Genomic DNA, 14,723 nt, shown 5'->3' with positions numbered 1-14,723 from the left:
GACCCATAGATGATGCCTCCTAAATGGGAGTCTCTGTCACTCCAGGAGAGACTGAGAATTTTCTCCCCCGCCCCCCTGAAAGTTATACGGAGAACACAGTCCTACCCTGCATTGACAAGAGGTTACAGCTTGCAGGCCCCTCTTTGCAAACTGGACACCCCAGGCCACATAATTGATCACCAATCTGGGTTGGTTGCTGCATGGTGGGAACAGAAGCTGTCTGGCCTACATGCTCACCCTAAACACTTCAGTCAAAGTGGGGCAGCTCACAGGGAATCAAAAGGCAAACATGATCACTCCTGCCACGGCCTGGGTTATCCATTTTGCAAAGAGGAGAGCGTGAACCATGGCAGCTACGGAAGGCTGAATGCAATGGGTCAGCTGGGGTGAGGGGGTTGGGATATAGCCAATTGTCCTAAACTACACATTGACAATGTTCGCAGGTCTATAAAGCAGAAAAACTGGTGTTGTTCCGTAAGTGTTGAGGCAGATTCTTTTAGCAAGCACTTCCAGCATGATTTTGGTAGCAGCCACCAATGGTCTCAGGTTTCCAAGTGATGAAACCTATTCAAAGAAGAAATGTGCAAAGTTAATCTTCGAAAAGAAATTTATTTTCTTTAGGTAGACATCAAATTGGCAATATCTGTTGTAATTCCGGATCTGAGACAAACCGGAATGACACCACATAATATTGTAAGTTAGAAACTTCCCTCAAAAGTCACACTCTCCAATAAATAATCTATCCACATTGATGGTGTCTTCAAACTCCACCTTCCATTCTCACCAGGAGCAGCCTCTGTTTCCACAGGAAGGAAGGTCACCTAGCCAAAACAATCCTCAATCTCTATTCACTCCTTCCCCCCACCCAACCTTAATCAAGTGGCGAGCCTGAAAAAACCTTTTATATAGTAAAGAGAAAGAAAAGGAATAAATGAGTATAATAGAATATAAATAAAATGGTCACACATATGTCAACTTTGGGCTCGACAAATGGCCTCATTCAATTGTGGTCACGTGGAATCTGTTTGTCACTTCTGTAATTGCACCATGTTGCCGTGTGACATAATAATTCATTCTGCTTCCCTCTTGCTGTTTGTGGAGCATTGCAGAAAACTCTGGAGCTCGAGAGAAGATGAAGTTTCAGGTGGGGGTCAACAACAGTGATTTCATTTAACAAAGATTATTAGGAGACTAGAGGCTAAAACATAGGAAGAGTGAAGAATGGTTGCAGGAACTGGGCATGCCTAATTTGATGAAAAGAAGGACTCGGAATGACATAACAGCAGTCTTCCAATATTTGAGAGGCAGCCCCAAAGAAGAGGGATTCTCCAAAGCACCCGAGGGCAGCCAGGTTCAGAAAACTAGCCAAAGCCTAGTATTGCAAGTTCTGAACAACCTTCATTATTGGAGCACAAATTCTTATACATGCAGTGCAACACAGAAACACTTAACTCATTTCTTATTGTGGTCTTACTTGTTGCCTCTGGGTCTGTAGTAGGCGTGAAATTCAACCGGATCAGACCAGATCGGGCAAACGAGTAGAGATGATTTGAATTGGTTCCCTGAACCTGTAGAAATCACCCCTGGTTGGCCTCACCCATGCCCTCCCGGTAACCCGCCCAGTCACCTGCTCAGTCACCCGGTCGCTCTTCACCTCTTCTGGCCACTTGCTCGGCCGTTCCGGCTGTTTCACCCACCCACCCAATCTAAACATTTCACCCTCCATTCACAGAGGAGCTGCTGCAGCCTGTCCTTTTAAGGTAGTCCCCAGGAGGTAGGCGGCTGAGGGGGCATAAAGAGAGAAGCAGCTCAGCTATGAATTGGAAACCCTTCTCGTGCTCATACACCGATTTTTTTTACTGGGCTCTGTGGGCGAGCAGAAATAAATAATCTATTTCTTCATGTCCTCCATCTCACTCTATGCAACAAGGCTAGAAGAACATTGTCCTTGATGGTGTTCTTCCTCTACCAAGTGACCGCAGACAAATTTCCTGGGCTCTAACCAGTTGTTAAGCAACACTCCCACGCAGTTTAAGCTAGCCTTCACTTCTCTGTTTTTAAGTGGCACAGGAGAAATTAGATTCTATATCAACCCTAACCAAGCAGGAATTTATAATCTATTTCTTTAAGGCACACATACTTGCATTATTGACCACACTTACAAGGCTACAGCTGATCACCATGCTTATCCCCCCCTCCTCTATCTGAACAAACTCTGGCTCAGGCTGAACTCCATCTTGGATGCAGGTGCTCAGTTTCAGGTAGACCAAGTGCCACCTGCACTTTGACCCCCAGGTCCACCTGCTCCTTGGATCAACAGGAAAAGACACACACTGGTTTTTCCCTTCTGGTGTACGAAGAGAAGCTATTCCTAAATGGGTGGGATGGCAGTCAGCCTTGCAATTATCAGAAGAACAGTAATTCTTCTTGTATCCTCCATAGATTTCTACCCAGAAAAGTCTTTCAAGACAGAACTTGCTTAAATGACGTAAGGTCTGAGCCCTCCCAAGGGGAGCTGGACATGCCGCCTTAGGTTGCTTGGCAAAGAAGTAATTTCTTGCCATCAGCAAATCTCAACTGGCCTCAATGTTTTCTCCTGCAACAAGCTAGATAAGAGAAAGCACACTTGATGTTAATTTGCCCCCAAGGCCACCCAAGTGCCACCGTCTGCTTCTTCTGTGCCAAAGCCCTGGTGATATTGCATGGGAGGCAGCTGAAGTTCGGCTTCTCAACAAGCATTGAATTTTGGTCAATGAAGGAAGGCAAAAATAATGAAGGGCCTTCCTCTCCTCCTGCTTCTCTTTTGGCTCCTGCCTTCAGCAACTCACAATGAAATGCAGACTGTATGTGTACCAAGGAACCCTTTGCGAACTATGGAGGACCACTACAAGCCTGGTGATCTCATTATTGGGGCGAATTTGCTCCTGAAAAAGACGTATGACATTGGAGAGTTGAAATTTGACCGTGAGCCATCAAAGACAGGAACTACAAGCAGGTATGTTTCACTTGGGAGGGAATAGTGTTAGAGGGTTATCTGCTTTATTTGGGCTTCAGGGACTCCTTTCACAGATTCTTCTTCTGGTGATGCTTGCAAATTCTGCTGCAGTTCAGCACCTTTGGTGCTTTTCAAGATAAAGAACCACTTTAATAAAATAGGCTACCATGTTAGCGTTTCATTCAGAAGATGATAAAGTCAGGAAGGGAGTATATGTGGTGTGAGTGAAGAAGTTGACTTATAACATTAATCTGGACAGAAAGCCCTGGTGGAAAACTCAAAAGGCTGATTTATTTACAGTGTTTGGTGTACAAAAATGAGCAAACTGTATTTTGGAATAATTAATGGTCTTTTGTAACCCTCTTTTGCAACTCTATCTTGTATCCTCCAGTGGAGTCCTGTGAACTGCAGTGGTTCCTAGAGCTGAGACAGCTTTTCAAAAGAACAAACAAACTGCTAAAGCTTCCTTAGATATTTCTTCCATGGATAAGCCTTGGCTGTTCAGAGCTGCAGATGTGATACTTTTCAGCCTCTGGACTCTCTCCAGACTGACTATGGTTTCAAGGCAGTGCCATCCACACAACCTCCTTAATCACATTTCCTTGTGCAAAAGCTCACAACAAATGGATTCACCACTTCAAAGTCCAGGAGAACACACACACACATATGAACACACACATGAACACACATGAACACACACACACACACACACACAAACTCAGGAAAAGCAAACTCCACCAGCATACAAAAGGTTCCCTGTAATATTTTAAAATATTTTTTCTTTATAGCGTTACATTCAAGAATTATCAGATGTTCCGGGCCTTGGGACTTGCAGTAACAAACATCAACCAGGATTTGGTTCTGTTGCCCAACATCACCCTTGGCTTCCATATTTATGACAATAAGGAGACTGTTAGGAGGGTTTCTTGGAACAGCCTCTCTCTTCTGTCTACTCGAGGCCAGATGGTTCCAAATTACAAATGTGACAATCAGGACCCTCTGCTCTCTGTCATCGGAGAACTCAGTTCCCAACCCTCAAGGCAGATGGCCTCCATCTTCAGCACCTTCAAGATCCCACAGGTAAGAACAGAAACCAGGAGTCCAGTATTTGGAGAACTCATGCGAGAGTTGCTTTTTATATTTTATGTCTCAGGTGAAAGTGATAACGTATTTGGGAAATGCTTTCCTGGATGAATTCTTACCTAATTGTAACCAGGCTTCAATGTGGTTTATTGTGTGAATCAGGTTGATGGTTGTTCTCTTAGCTCTCACATGCAGAGCCAGGCAAACTATGCCAGTGGTGGCTCTTCATAATAGAATAATAACAACAGAATAACAGAGTTGGAAGGGATCTTTCAGGTCTTCCTGCTCAGGTAGGAAACACTATATAATTTCAAATAAATGGTTGTACAATCTCTTCTTGAAAACCTCAGTGTTGTAGCACCTTCACCTTCTGGTTGAAAGTTCTCCCATTGGTTGATTGCTCTAACCATGGAAAGTTCTCCTTAGTTCTAAATTGCTTCTCTCCTTGGTTAGTTTCCATCCGTTATCTCTGATCTTGCCTTTAGGTGCTTTGGAAACTAGTTTGACTCCATTTTCTATGTAGGAGGCCCTCAAATACTGGAAGACTGCTATCATGTCTTCCCTAGTTCTTCTTTTCATTAGACAAGACATACCAAGTTCCTGCAACCATTCACCACATGTTTTAGTCTCCAGTCCCCTCATCATTCTGGTTGCTCTTCTCTGCCATCTTTCTAGAGTCTCCACATCTTTTTTACATCATGGCAACCAAAACTGGATGCAATGTTCCAAACGTGGTCTTACTAATGCATTGCAAAACTTACTAACTCTTAACATGGTCTTGAGTCTATCCCTCTGTTAATATATCAGTGAGGACTCAATCATCCAGGCCAAAGCGTCTGTCTTGAATCATGGTAACTGGACCAAGCTTTGTTCATCTGAGATGTTTCATTGCTAATCCAAGCAACTTCATCAGTCAGAGCAAAATTAGTTAGGCAGAGTCAGAGAATCACTGGGACGCATCAACTCTTGGCAAACCAACTTCAGAGGTTTCTCCCCCAAAATGCCTTGTAATATGTCAATAAATATTCAGCATAAAGTATGACCTTTTCATGAAAAAAAATTCATTTCTAAAACAAGACTATTTATTTCTGCAGCTTGGATTTGACGTCATCAAGTTCACTCAGGCAGACAGAATTGCTTTTCCTTCCTTTTTCCGGATCAATCCCGATGAATTTCCTCAGTATGAGGGTTTAGTCCAGCTGCTCCTGCACTTCCAGTGGAACTGGGTTGGCCTTATAGCCCCTCAAAGTGATGATGGAGAACTTTTCACCTCAACTCTGATGCCGATGCTGAAGGAGAAGGAGATCTGCCTGGTCTTCACCCAGCTGTTCAAAAATGAACATGTTTTATTTGCAGGGATAAAATTGATTCCTTTCATCATAACTTGGTTCAAAGCTGAAGTGATTATTTTGCTTGGAGAACCTAAGTCTATTAAAACTATATATACCTCTCTGGAGAATTTTAGAAAATTCATTGGGATTCCATTTAGAACTGTTTGGATCCTGACTTCCCATTGGGAAATCAGTGCATCTCCTAAGGCTTTGTCACTTCTAAAGCCCTTCCATGGAGCTTTGCATTTCAAGGACCACAGCCACGATGTCCAAGAATTCAGGCAATTGCTCCTGTCTTCAGACCCCTCGAACCCTAAAGGAGACGTCTTTCTCCCTCAATGGTGGGAAAGGCTCTTTCTCTGCAAGTTCCACAAAGCAGGAGAGATCCTTGCAAAGGGGGAAAGAAAATGTACCGGAAAGGAGAGTTTGCAGAGTCTGCCTTCTTATATGTTTGAAGCAAGCATGACAGGTGAAAGTCACAATATCTACACTGCCATTTATGCTCTGGCACACGCCCTGCACGGCATGCATGGATCACGAGGACGACCAGCCATGATGAGGCTTGGAAAGAGGATCTCCCATATACAGTCATGGAAGGTAATTCTGAAACTTTCTATCCAGGTTTATTTTTAGACGTCCTCATGGATGTTTAAATAATTCCATGCCACCCATCTCACTATATTTGAACATAAATGAAATCAGCAATTATTAAAGAACAATAAGTATGATGATTTGATTTTTTTAAAAAGGGAAGAGTAACCGTACAAATTGTCAGTAAGTTCCAGAAAGGAAAGTTCTTCTTCTTTTTTTTTATTATAAATTTTTATTTTAAACACATAAGCACATCAACAGAAACAAACACATGACTTAAAAACAACATAGGAACAATAAGGAAAGTTCTTTTTACAAGGTCTTCAGTGGTTGTTTGAGTTTCAGGGGATGAAGCATCATTCCAGGGAGGAGGAAGATGATGAAATGGGTTCCTTAGTGCTTGGTGTTGTTTCAACAGATCAGTAAAACGTCCCCCTGGCCACTTTTGCAGAACCATTAAAGTTTCTTTCGGAATGTAGCCTGAATCCAATCTCTAGCAGGACATTTTATTTTTAATGGTTTAGCATCCTGTGTGAGCACAGACCGTTTGTTTAATATAGTATTTGTTGTGCTGCTTAGCTTGCTGGCTGAAAGGAGCCTCTGTGAATCTCAGCTCTCACAGAAGGGCCCTTGTGCAAAATGGTTTCTGACCTTCATCAAGGCTTAACCTGGGTTGCTTCTCTGCCATGGAGGGACAAATACCATCCGGCTGTTGCTTTGGCCTGACTATGTCATATGTAAGTCAGAGACTCTGCACGGCAGATGATCAGACACAGATGCTACATTCAGTACTTTTCAAGTATCAGAATACAAGAGTTGGAAGGGTCCTCTAGTCCAACCCACTGCTCAAGTAGGAGAACCTAAACCATTTTAGACAAGTGTCTGTCCTGTCCCTTCTTAAAACCTTCAGTGATGGAGCACCCACAACTTCTGGAGGAAAGTCATTCCATTGATTAATTGTCAGGAAATTTCTCCTTAGTTCTAGGTTGGTTCTTCCCTTGATTAGTTTCCATCCATTGCTCCTTGTCCTGCCTTTGGGTGCTTTGGAGAATAGATTGACCCAGTCTTCTTTGGAGCAGCCCTGTAGATATTGGAATTCTGCTATCATGTCATCTTTAGTCCTTGTTTTCATTAAATTATATATGTCCAGTTCCTGTAACCGTTCCTTATATGTTTTAGCCTCCAGTTGCCTAATCATCTTCATTGCTCTTCTCTGCATTCTTTCCAGAGTCTCAACATCAGTTTATATCATGGCAACCAGAACTGGATGTAATATTCCAAATGCAGTCTTACCAAGACATTATAGAGTGTTGCTATTATTTCACTTGATTCTAGTCATTTATTAATGCTGCCCCAGGACTCCATTACCTTTCTTGATTCATATTTAATTAATTCTCAATCGGGACTCTCTGATCTCTCTCACAGATACTTCTTTAGAGCAAAGTTTCACCTATTCTATATTTGTGCATTTTTTTCTTGACTAAGTGTAGAACCTTACTTGTCTGACCCCTGAATTTGATTTTGTTAAATAGGGCCCAATGGTCAAGTCTATCAAGATCCCTCTGTATCTTGATTCAATCTTCTGGAGTGTTGGCTATTCCTGCCAGCTTGATACCATCTGCAAATTTGATGAATTCATCTTCCAGCATTAGCACTCAGCTTACATAACACTATATAGTTCTTTACAGCACTCTCTGAGTGGTTTACAATGTCATTACATTGCCCCAACCAACTGGTTCCGCATTTTACTGACCTTGGAAGAATGGAAGGATGAGTCAATCTTGCGCTCATCAGAATCAAACTCCAGACTATGGGCAGAGTCAGCCTGCCATACTGTGTTCTAACCACCACACCACCATGGCTCCTCAAGTAAATCACTTATTAAGGTATTGAAGAATACTTAAGACAGAGCCTTGAGCCACTGCATCCTTCCCTCCATGTAGATGCAGTTCCATTAAGGAGTACATGTTTAGTGTGGTTGGTCAGCCAATTACTAATACATCTGGTGATGATGCTATCTAATCCACATTGTTTCTATATTAGCAAGTAGTAGATTGTGGTCTGCTTTATCAAATGCCTTACTGAAGTCCAAGTAAATTATGTCCACAGAGCCAAGGTGGCGCAGTGGTTAAATGCAGCACTGCAGGCTACTGCTAGATCAGCAGTTCAGCGGTTCAAATCTCACCGGCTCAGGGTTGACTCAGCCTTCCATCCTTCCGAGGTGGGTAAAATGGGGACCCAGATTGTTGGGGGCAATATGCTGACTCTCTGTAAACCGCTTAGAGAGGCCTGAAAGGCCTATGAAGTGGTATATAAGTCTACTGCTATATAAGTCTACTGCTATTTTGGCTGGTCTACTTATTTAGTCACGTTATCAAAAAATATAATAAGATTTGTCTGGCATGATCTCTTTGAGAAGCCAACAGAGGAGATCAGCAATGGTGATCACATCACAACCAATCATAAGCATGAGCTTGTTGCCAAATTCCCAAATATTTTTGACTTACTGTGGGGCTGATATAAGGGTTAGAACCTTTGGGAATAGTAGGAAGTCATGTTATGCAGTGCCTTGTAACTTCAAAAACCTCTTTAAATGAATGGTCATAACTCAAGAACTATCTGTACTCCTACCTTTTACCAAGAGAAACATTTGTGAAAGTAGCCAATCAATCAATCAATCAATCAATCAATCAGAATAGTCCCTGGAGGTCTTCTAGTCCAACCCCCTGCTCAAGCTGCAGACCTTGTATCATTTCATACAAGTGACTGTCCAGGCTCTTCTTAAAAACATTTGGTGATGAAGCCCCTACAATTTCTGAAGGCAACCTGTTCCACTGTTAATTGTTCTCATCCTTAGGAAGTTTCTCCTTAATTCCAGGTTGCTTTTCTCCTTGATTTGTTTCCATCCATTGTTTCTTGCCCCGCCTTCTGGTGCTTTGGAAAATAAATTGATCACGTCCTCTTTATAACAGCCCCTCTAATATTGAAATACTTCTATCATGTCCTCCCTAGTCCTTCTTTTCTCTAGACTGGCCAAATCCAAATCCTTCAACCATTCTTCATAAAGTTTTAGTTTCCAGGCCTTTAATTATCTTAGTTGTTCTTCTTTGTACTTTTTCCAAAGTCTCAACATCTTTTTCTGTAATGTGGTGACCAAAACTGGATGCAGCATTCCAAGAATGACAGCAGCCAAGATAAACACTAATATTTGGAATTGTGCATTTGTCTATTGGAATTGGGTGAAGCGACCATGATACAAACACCCCGTAATAGAATCTTTTTGCAATGAGGATCACTCTCTCATGCCCTATGATACATTTCTGTGATTCAATGCTGCTCCCGATGTCCAGATTCACAGGGTTGCAATTATCTACTAAAATGATGGTCACCATAAAATGCTAGAAACCATAATTTTTAATTTCCAATCACCCCAGTTGCTAAGGATCTATTTTTTTTCTTTCAGCTCCTTGCCTATTTGAAGAATGTCCAATTCAATGACAGCTTTGGAAATGAAGTCACAATCTCAGAAAATGGACTTGGAACAGTTCAGTATGACCTTCTCAACTGGCTTTTCCTCCGCAATCAGTCTTTTGTCCCTGTGAAAGTCGAGGGAAAAAATCCCAGGCTTCCCCCAGGCCAGGATTTTTCCATCAGCTCTGGTGCAATCACCTGGGCCAAAAGGGTAGGCTAGAAGGAAATGTTGTGAATTCAGGAAATGATTCATTCCCTCCTAGTGATGCAGAATTTCCTTGTCATTGGGGGGAAAATGGATTGAACTAGAAAAATTGACAGCCAAGTGATGAAAGGTCTTTCAATGAAATGGACTCAAGTGTGAGTTCTGCCATGGCCAAGGAGGGTTGAAATTAGGAAAAAAATAGCACTAGCAATAGCACTTATATACCGCTTCACAGTGCTTTCCACCCCTCTTTAACTGGTTTACAAAGTGAGTCTATTGCCCCCAACAATCTGGGTCTTCATCTTGCCCAACTCAGAAGGACAGAAGGCTGAGTCAACCTTGAGCCAGTCAGAATTGAACTCATGGCAGTGGGCAGGGTCAGCATGTGATACTGCATTCCAACCACTATGCCACCACAGTCCCCCTTCCTCCCTAATTCATTCATTCATTCATTCCTTCCTTCCTTCCTTCCTTCCTTCCTTCCTTCCTTCCTTCCTTCCTTCCTTTCTTCCTTCCCACTTAGCACTTAGACTTATATACCACTTCACAGTGCTTTACAGTCCTCTTTAAGCAGTTTACAGAGTCAGCATATTGTCCCCAACATTCTGGGTCCTTCTTTTACCGATTTTGGAAGGCAATTGGTCAAAATCGAGCTGCTGGCAGTGGGCAGAATCATAATGCATTCTAGTCACTGAGTCACCATGGCCCTTCCTTCCTTCCTTCCTTCCTTCCTTCCTTCCTTCCTTCCTTCCTTCCTTCCTTCCTTCCTTCCTTCCTTCCTTCCTTCCTTCCTTCCCACTTATATTTATATAGTGCTTCATAATACTTTACAGTCCTCTCTAAGCAGCCACTTCCAGCTGAACTTCTAAGCAGTTTACAGCCTCTTGCCCCAAGAATCTAGGTCCTCCTTTTACCAACCTCAGAAGGATGGAAGGCTGAGTCAACCTTGAGCCTGTCAGGATCGAACTCCTGGCAGTGGAATTCAGGGTTTCCCTGTAATACTGCATATAACAACTGTGGCACCATGGCTCTATCCTAGTTGAAATGCGCTTGAATCCTAATTGAAATCCAGTGTGTAATTCGAGAATGCAACAGTAAACTCCCTGGATCATTCCTGTTCAGTTGGAACATTATGATTCTTTCTTTTAGAAAAAGCTGCAGCTCAGAGGCAGAGTATGCTCTGCCACTTCCAGCTGACCTTCACCATCTTCTTCTTCCCACTGCTGAGGATACAAACACCTGGTCTGCCTAAGTCGCTCATGGTGGTTCACTCAGGAACCTCTCAGGTGGTTCACACCTTGGGAATAAGGACTTGGGTAGCTAGCAGCTGCCTTGTGAAGGGCTAATGCATCATCAACAGCAGGAGGCAAAAGGTCATCAGAGGTGATGGAGTACTGGATGGCAGCGGGGAAGAGCAGGGCTGTGACTGGGTCTATGTTCCATGCTTCTGGGCTGGGATAGCTGAGCCTTCATGCTTGTATGTTTGGAGCTTCTGGGTGTATTATGGCTCTGGGTCTGCTTGACATGCTGTGGCTCAGGAGCCTCTTGGCACACTGTGGCAATGATAATACTTTCCCAGGTGCATGGCACAAGGCGGCAGTTCTTAATTACATTAGAAAGTCCAGCACATGGGAGGAAGAACATAATACTTTGCCCAGGAGAACAGGAAGGAAGGTCCATTGTGGCATTAGAACAATGAATCCATGAAACAGGTTGCAGCCAGGAGTTCTGAATGCTCCAACACTGGAAGTTTTTAAGAAGAGATTGGAGAACCAGGGTTTCCTGCCTGAGCAGGGGGTTGGACTAGAAGATCTCCAAGGTTCCTTCTAATGCTGTTATTCTGTTATTTTGGAAATTGAATGATGCATTTTCATTGAATGGACCATCTCAAGCATTTCTCTTTTCTGTCTTAGAAGGTGCCCTTTGCCAGGTGTGGCAAGAAGAGGTGCCGGGCAGGAGAGAGAAAAAGTGTTCCAGAAGGCAAGGTGGTTTGCTGCTACCAATGTGCCCCCTGTCCAGAAGGGACCATTTCTAATCAGACAGGTAGAGTATACATCAAATGTTGATCTTCCAGGATCAAGGAATAAATCCAAATATGAAGAGGTTCTTGGCCATGTGTGGTAGGTATAATCTGCTTCACAACATGGATGAAAATTATTCTGATCCCCTGTCTAATTGTCCATATCTGAGGAATGAGGATAGGCAGAATTGCTCTCCTGACCCAATTTCACACAGGGTGAACTCAAGGCAGTCATTTTTCAGATTTCTTGCTGTCATTTCCCATCCTCCTGTCACATACCAGTGGGGAAAACAAACTCCTGATCACTTTTCTGAATGAATGACACAGAGTGGTAGTTGAGAATTCAAATGAATCCATTAAGTGGAATCAAAAGAACTTTTACTGAGAGAAAATGATTGCATGAAAGCAAGGCGAGAAAAATCCCACGCAAAGCACATAGCATTCTTTCATTTCCCCAAATCCAGCCCCCCTGACCAGTCCACCGGCAGCCAATATGATATCGCAAGATTGTTATGGAAACTCCAAGGTGCTAGGCAGATAACGGTTCAGTCTTAGGACATGATAGCCTTGAAGTCAGGCTGTAACTTGTAATAAGCCATGGTGGTGCATTGGTTAGAGTGCAATACTGCAGAATACTTCTGCTGCTTGTCAGCTGCCTGCAATTTGACAGTTTGAATCTCATCGGTCTCCAGGTTAACTCAGCCTTCCATCCTTCCAAGGTGGGTAAAATAAGGACCAAGATGGATGGGGGCAAGAGGCTGACTCTTTAACCCTCTTAGAGAGGGCTGTAAAACACTGCAAAATGGTATATAAGTCTAAGTGCTATTGCTAACTGACTGGAAGGGGAGCTTCTCATTCTCCAAAGACAGTCCCTCTCCCTAATTCCCAAGCAGTTACAGTGAAAGCAAAAGCATGTGAGAATGCTAGCAAGCTTCCTCTCCCCCTCTTCCAGTAGAATGGCAGGACACAACAGTGGACCTGACAGTTGTGTTATGTGTCATGTGCTGCTTCTGTCAGGACTATCAGTCTCCCAGGAAGATTTGCACTTTTCAGGGACCTACGTTGACTAGGAGCCCTTCCACCACTTTCCTTTTGAGTTGGCCCCTATAGATGAGAGTCACACCTGAGAAACTAAGTGGGAGGGATAACGCTCATTGTGGATGCACATGAAATACTGAAACAAACACTCTTCATTTCAGATGCTGCTCACTGTGAACCCTGCCCAGAAGACCAATATCCCAACAAGAACAAGGACCACTGCATTTCCAAGAAGATCCACTTCCTTTCCTATCATGAGACCCTGGGATACACTTTAACTTCTCTCGCTCTCTTCCTTTCTCTGATCACATTAGCAGTTTTGGCAATTTTCCTTAAGCAACGCGATACACCGATTGTCAAGGCCAACAACCGAGATCTTAGCTACATCCTCCTGGTCTCCCTCCTGCTCTGCTTCCTCTGCTCTTTCCTTTTCATTGGTCGACCTGGGAAGCTCACCTGTCTCTTCCGACAAACCACCTTTGCCATTCTCTTTTCCCTTGCAGTTTCCTCTGTCTTGGCAAAAACTGTCATGGTGGTTCTGGCCTTCATGGCTACCAAACCAGGGAACAAGGCAAGGAAACTCTTAGGAAAACCTCTGACCAACTCCATTGTCTTGGTCTGTCCTCTGATCCAAACAATTCTTTGTGTCACATGGCTGGTAACCTCTCCCCCATTTCCCAACTTTGACTTCTACTCCTTGATAGGAGAGGCTATCTTGGAATGTAATGAAGGCACATCTTCAATGTTTTATGCTGTCCTGGCATACTTGGGTTTCCTGGCTCTTGTCAGTTTCACAGTGGCCTTTCTGGCAAGGAAATTGCCTGATAGCTTTAATGAAGCCAAATTCATTACTTTTAGCATGCTGGTCTTTTGCAGTGTTTGGATCACTTTCCTCCCCACCTATTTAAGCACCAAAGGGAAGTTCATGGTGGTTGTGGAGATCTTCTCCATCTTGGCCTCTGGGGCTGCCCTCTTGGCTTGTATCTTTTCCCCCAAATGCTACATTATTCTACTGAAGCCCCATCTTAACTGTAGGGAAAATATGATAAGAAACAAAAATATCTAACTAAATCATTGATAGGCCTTGGTTATATCTCTTTGTTAGTTATGCTAATATGTGATGATATTTCTAAAGCATGCTGACATGTAATGAAGGACCATCTTCTCCACAGAGTAGCTCAGGGTTGAACTGTGGGATCCTTGGGTGCCCTCTGTGCTTGGTAGTTTCTGAGGAGACGTTTTATTACCCAACTAGGAAACATCATCAGTGGTACCCTTAGAGAGAAGTTGTTGTACTGCATTGCTATCTGAATTGGAGAAAATTGGAAGTCTGCTTTGTTTTATATTTATCTTATGCAATTTTTCTTTGTATCAATTTTTAATCCTTACCCTCTTCTTCTTTTTGCTTTTATGTTAGTTTGTACTTAATTTTTTAAAAATGAATAAAGACAGAATTTTTATAGTAATGTGTTATTTGTGCCTACTCATTTGTGCCTCGAGTGAAAATTCTGAGCTGAAGGTTTCAGTGATTACAAACACAAATGACATTTGGATTAGAAGTTCCAGAAGATTAGTACTGAAGACCCAGCATGGGGTCTGCAATACAAAGCTAGTAAAGACCACGAAGTTGATCAAATTGATTTCCAGTAAGATCAATTAAGTACTTCCATTCTGGTGCTCGTGTTTGACTTTCTCCAGCCATCATTTAGGGTACACCTCTAAAAAGGCAAATAGCAACCCAAATTTCTGGCCCATGGTTCTCACCCTGTCTTCAGGGATTTCTTAATGGCTGCCCATCATTTAACAAACCCTGCATGCCACAGGACTAGGTTATTTGTGGGACTGCCTTGCCCTGAGGACGTCTAGCCATCTTACCAGGTCAGATAGGGTTAACAAGCTCCTAGTCCCTTCCCCTAAATGTTACTGTTTCATAAGAACTGGGGTAGAGTTCATATAATATGCACAGCTTTCCCATGGTAGCCCTTGACT

The 14,723-nt window shown here is 43.0% G+C and overlaps 1 protein-coding gene across 1 annotated transcript; it reads left to right on the top strand.

Moving 5' to 3' along the window:
- Positions 1-2,873: 2,873 nt before the first annotated feature.
- Positions 2,874-13,800, top strand: LOC148049949 (vomeronasal type-2 receptor 26-like). Its single transcript, XM_087705716.1, has 6 exons — positions 2,874-2,995; positions 3,784-4,075; positions 5,173-6,006; positions 10,870-10,992; positions 11,590-11,656; positions 12,896-13,800. The coding sequence occupies exons 1-6, from the start codon at positions 2,874-2,876 to the stop codon at positions 13,798-13,800; spliced, it is 2,343 nt and encodes a 780-aa protein (XP_087561842.1).
- Positions 13,801-14,723: the final 923 nt, after the last annotated feature.

Source organism: Thamnophis sirtalis, unplaced genomic scaffold (assembly GCF_051295495.1).
Source record: "Thamnophis sirtalis isolate CommonGarterSnake01/CBP01778 unplaced genomic scaffold, rThaSir2_p1.2 scaffold_1, whole genome shotgun sequence".
NCBI classification, from domain to species: domain Eukaryota; kingdom Metazoa; phylum Chordata; class Lepidosauria; order Squamata; family Natricidae; genus Thamnophis; species Thamnophis sirtalis.
This window is presented reverse-complemented; position numbering and strand designations above follow the sequence as displayed.